Raw genomic sequence first — 5,670 nt, forward strand, 5'->3', positions numbered from 1 at the left:
TACAAATTTCTTCCCAGAGATTTGGTTAACAGTCCTAGATAGTAATTTTACTACGTTAAACATTTTCATAATGACAAATTAAAGATTTCGTCCTTTTGAAAAAGTAGGCTTTGATTTACTTTTAGATGTGTTGGTGCTTTTAGTAAATGTTTCCAGGAAATAAAACTGGTATGTTACTTGTTATAGCACCTCCTTTTAAAGAGCCATTGTATTTATTTCAGTATATTTGATTCTCACTGTATTATCATACTGATACAGACATAGTTCACTTTATTGCCCTTCGTTTTATTGTGCGTCAGCTTTACACATTGAAGGTTGTGGTAACCCTGCGGTGAGCAAGTCTGTTGTCAATATTTTCCCAACAACTTATGCCTTTGTCACGTTTTGGTAATTTTTATACTTTTTACCCTATTTTCTGTAATGTTGCACATACTGAATAGACTACAGGATGTATGAAAATAACCTTTATATGTACTAGAACACCAAAAATTCATATTACTTGCTTTGTATCTTTATTGCTGTGGCTTGGAACTGAACCTGCAAAATCTCCAAGGTATACCTGTATACTGTATATTTTTGTAATTTATTATTCTTCCTTATGACTGACTTGTATTTTTAGTTCAGGAGTAACTTTTTTTTTCTAGATGACGTATTAAAAAACACTATCAGAAAAAACATTTTTTTCTTTTGTTATTTTTTTAGGTTTTTAATGAAAATACCCAATTTCTGGAGATTTCTCAGTCTTATACTACTACACAAAGAGAATTTAGTGACTGCAGTACACCTTGCAAAAGGAGGAGAATCGAATCTGGCTGGGAAGTAATTAAAGATCATCTTCAGAAATCACAGAATGATTTTCATCTTGTGCCTTGGTAGTGAAATTGTTTCATTTAATAACCTTTTAGTCTCATTTAACTTTGCTTCCAAGACCTCTAGCAGCTCCTTTCGTCTCAGTGGCCAGAATTAGGTCATTTGTTTACTCCCAAACCAATCCCTTGTGAAGGGGAATGGGACTGCCATTCATATTGAGGTCAGCCACTATGATTTGTCTGATGCTGGGGTACAGGACACGGGCCACTGTGCCTGAGCAAATCAGTGACTTTTTGGTATTTTTACTACACTGTGTAAATAGTGAAAATTTCCAACACCTCAAAATGAAGCCTCACATCTATTACTTCACGGAAGTCACTCCGTTGTATACAACTCAAAGAGATTTTAGCATGCAGAGTAGAATTAGGAAGAAACTAAAAATAGCCTTCAGAAGTTATGTAATAATTTTGACCTACTACCATGATAAAAGGTCATTAGCATTTACTTCTTCAGTCTCATATATAATATAACAGGTCATACTAAGTCCAGTGGAGACCTTCAGAATTCATCCATTCAGCATGTTTACAAAAAGAAAGCCAAACCCCAGGCAGATTAAACAGTTTACTTAAAGACAATTAGAAAATTGTGAATTACAATTAAGCTTCTGTGTTCATTGCTCTTTTGATTTTTACCAGGTTGATGGAATGTTGAAATATAATTTAGTTATGTTTTGATGTAGGTACCTTTTACTTAAGATCATGTGTATTATGCTTAGTTGAAGGTGCCTATTCCAGATTCTTTAACTACCCATTTAGTCAGGAGTTAGTTATTGAATCTTTATTGTGTGTCAGGCATTAGGGGTACAGAGATGAATAGGCTAAGGTTCCTCTTTTTGAATAGCATCTATTCTAGAGAAGTCAACAAATATTTATTGGATTAACTAAATTAATGTCAAGGAAATTAGATTTTTTCCTTGTTTTTTATCCTTAGAGCATTTTAATGTTTTTTAGCTGAAGAGGAATGGCGTATGTGAGGTAACTTAGAATGTTGCTGATTTAATTATTAATTAATGTTTTATTTAAGTAAAATCGCTTACTCTGCTAGCTAAAAAGTTTGTCTTCTTGCCACTTTAGGAGGTAGAACTTGGTGAACATTAAAAGCTAGTTTTTGGTGGGGAGTACTATAGAAAATGATGAAGCTTCCCAGGTGGAGTAATAGGTTATGCATGGGCTACTAACCATAAGGTCAGCAGTTCAACTCTACTAGCAGCTCCATGGGAGAAAAATGAAGCTATCCTATCCCATAAGATCAGTAGCCTAGTAAATCCTAGGGAACAGTTCTACTGTGTCCTGTGAGGAGGTCACTATGAGTCAAAATTGATTTGATGGCATTGTTACAGAGAATGGTGAAAGTGCTCCAGTGGCACTCCTGATAGGGGGTGAGCTGCTAACCTTACCAAGGTCATTGGTTCCAACCTTCCAGCCACTTAATGGAAGAAAGATGAGCCTTTCTGCTCCCATCTCAAATCCTGTATGAGGTTGGTGTGGGTTGAAATTAATTTGAAGGTAGTGGGTTCAGTTAGCTTGGTATGTAGAATAATGACAGTGATGCATTAATTATAATATTGTACGGGGCATCATGCTTGTTTGTTTGTTTTTCATTGTACTTGCCAACAGACTGAATAATTTCTAATTACTTTTTCTTTTAGGTTACAGATTACAACACAATTAATATCAAAGTACCCTACAAGTTTGCCTAACTGTGAGCTAACACCATTACTGATAATACTCTCCCAGCTTCTACCTCAACAACGACGTGGGGAACGCACACCATACGTGTTACGATGCCTTATGGAAGTTGCTCTGTGTCAAGGCAAGACTTTAAACCTCGAAAGCTCTCAAAAGTCAGATCTTCTGAAGCTCTGGATGAAAATTTGTTCTATTACCTTTCGAGGTATAAGTTCTGAACAAATACAAGTTGAAAACTTTGGCTTACTTGGAGCCATAATTAAAGGCAATCTAGTTGAAGTTGATAGAGAGTTTTGGCAGTTATTTACTGGGTCAGCCTGCAAACCTTCAGGGTAAGTTGAGTATGTCCTTACGTCAGGTTTTATGCACATACACAAATATACTTCCCACTCATCAATTTTGGAAGTTTGTTGCTTCTTTTAGACATATGTTAAATTCTATTTCAGAAGCTTTCTGTTTGGCCAGGAAGACTTAATAATGAAGAAATGTGAATTTAGTTTTAAATGTGGGGAGATGCTACCAAATAATCAATTTTAAAGAATTAGAGTTTGAATTTCTTTTAAATTGTTTATTATTCATAATTTCTCATTAGTCCTGATTAATATTATAAAAGGTCATTCTTAATCAAGTATCTCCTTAAATGTATGTAAAAAAACTTTTTTTACAATGTCTTTCTGTTTTGTCAGCAAAAGTGTACTGTGTTCCTACCATGTGGCCCAACTGCTGTGCTAGGCTTTGGAGGCACAGTGGGTGATAAATAAGATAGGTCAAGTTGTCTGTTCTTCGAAGAGCTTACTTTTAACAATAGTTCTTTGTTTTGTTGTAGCCCTGCAGTATGCTGCTTGGCAGTGGCACTCACCATAGCTGTAATTCCTGAAAGAGTAACAGCAGGCCGAGAGCAGCATCTCTGTGAAGTGAATAGAAGTTTTTCATTAAGAGAAAGGATCATGAAATGGCTCTTATTCTATCAGTTAGAGGATGACTTAGAAGACCTTACCGAGCTGCCCCCCGTTCTTCTCAGGTGATCGCAGTTCAGTGCATGTTGCTCCTTCACTTACTTGATTCCAGGTGGCCTTATTTCACAGCCATTGCCTGGGCTTTCTGATAGCTACAGATGTTAGGTGCCCCTGAGTACATTTTCAACACATGGTAACTGTGTGGGGCACCATAAACTGCCTCCCAGGGTTTTCTCTGCAGAATTCCATAAGGAAGCAATTCCCCAGGTTTGTTCCCATTGACTGATGGAGTGGGTTCAGACTGCCGGGTTTTCAGTTAGCAGCTGAGCACTTCACTGGGCACCTTCCCAAGAGCTAGTTGTAGTTATTAAACTTTCTCTATTTTTAGGGTTCCGTTCTCCGCATAGACCAGTAGGGGGATATGCATGAAGAACATGCTTGTAGTGCTTTAAGCACTATACGATCCTTTTTGATTTATCTGTGGACGGGTCCATCTGAGCCTGTTATCTGATGGCTCCTGGTATCACATTCCTGGGGCAAGGAAACAAGAGACAGAACGGGCCTGGAGGAGCAGCTTTCCCACTTTAATGTTCCATTGAACGGAAATTTCCAGGTGGTCATTTGAGCAGCATGATTAGAGAACAGACCTTAGGGTTCTTAAAGTGCGTTCACTTTCGTTTCATAGTCTGAAGTGGGCTTCACTGTGCTTCCAGGAAGTGTTGGAAAGCACAGTACTGGAGTGAATACTCCTTCTTTCATTTCAGGTGTTAGGGAATTCAGTACAAATGAAAGGAATTTGAGGATCCACATTTTAGAGGTCCATTTCTACATAGCCAAATTTGAATATTTAAGTTTAAAGAGTTCTTTAAATAACTTTTGTTGTTTTAAGATGTTTTTTATTTTTCTTTACAGTAAGTTTCCTCACCTTTCAGTGGAGAAAATTCTTGTGAGTCTCACTCTGAAAAACTGTAAAGCTGCAATGATTTTTTTCCAAAGTGTCCCAGAATGGTATGTAACACAGTTCTTGGATGTTTTTAAGATACAGGTTTAATAAAAATAGCTGATAATTTCAGCATGGTCATCATTGCATCCTAATAATTATGCACTGAAAATCACCACTATTATCCAGGGAAGATATTCTATTAATTCAGTGATTGTGATCTATGTTCTATAATTTTACATCTAGATTTCTATTTTTTAATGCTTTAGAGTATAGCATGTGCCATTTGCCCATAGAAGAAATTGAGTGGTTTTGATGGGAAGTTAAGAATAGAAACAATTATGTGGAGTGAGATTTTAAAGGTGTGGCTAATTATTTCTATATGTCAATTAAAATTTGGCCATGCTTTAGCCTCAGAAATACAACATGATTTATGATAAAGGGAACAAAATTATATCTCAAAAACTTCATTTTAATTGATTTAGAAGGCTGATGTATAGTCACTGATTAGAAATTACTCATTAGTGCAGATTCCTAACTTCATATAATGAAGGAGATAAAATGAAAAGGATAAGGATCCTATATTTTAGATAAGGCAAAGGTGGAAAAAAGGAGTGCTTCCGAATACATTTAGCCTCAGTGTTATTGTAGTACTAATGTTTGTTTCTTGGTTTCTGAATTTGCTGTTAACTTTTTTCCCTTTGTCTGTTAGTAATTTATACTACAGAATAATGAAATTTGATAAAAGTGGGAACCAAAATTCAGAGAAGGGAAGCATTTAAAGGAACAATAATCTATTATTAGTCTGAATAATACAGATGTTTTCATTTATAATGTACTTCTAAAATAGTATGATAGTTTGATTTTCAATTTAAAAAATGCGTGTATAAAATTTACTTTCTCCAAGTGAGCAACACCAAAAAGATAAAGAAGAATCCTCATTTTCACAAGTAGAAGAACTGTTTCTTCAGACAACTTTTGACAAGATGGATTTTTTAACCGTTGTGAAAGAATGTGCTACAGAAAAGCACCGATCCAGTCCTGGATTTTCTGTCCACCAGAGTCTCAAGGAAGCACTGGATCACTATCTTCTAGCATTATCAGAACAGCTGCTATCTAATTACTCACCCGAGGTGAGGTTGTGGCAAAGGACTAAGCCTTTACTTGGTTAGATTGTTAGGAAGGAAAATGTGAGACGCGCAGGACAGGCAGTAGG

The 5,670-nt window shown here is 36.1% G+C and overlaps 1 protein-coding gene across 1 annotated transcript in view; it reads left to right on the forward strand.

The window, feature by feature from the left end:
• Positions 1–420: 420 nt before the first annotated feature.
• ATM (ATM serine/threonine kinase) overlaps positions 421–5,670 on the forward strand; it is a 106,409-nt gene continuing 101,159 nt past the window's right edge. Inside the window, exons 1-6 of the mRNA XM_045297739.1 lie at positions 421–450; positions 703–872; positions 2,519–2,890; positions 3,385–3,579; positions 4,427–4,522; positions 5,362–5,587. Coding sequence (XP_045153674.1) covers positions 421–450; positions 703–872; positions 2,519–2,890; positions 3,385–3,579; positions 4,427–4,522; positions 5,362–5,587 — 1,089 coding nt within the window. The remainder of the gene's footprint in view (positions 451–702; positions 873–2,518; positions 2,891–3,384; positions 3,580–4,426; positions 4,523–5,361; positions 5,588–5,670) is intronic.

Source organism: Echinops telfairi, unplaced genomic scaffold (assembly GCF_000313985.2).
Source record: "Echinops telfairi isolate 266 unplaced genomic scaffold, ASM31398v2 ScPeMD7_7421;HRSCAF=8459, whole genome shotgun sequence".
NCBI lineage: Eukaryota > Metazoa > Chordata > Mammalia > Afrosoricida > Tenrecidae > Echinops > Echinops telfairi.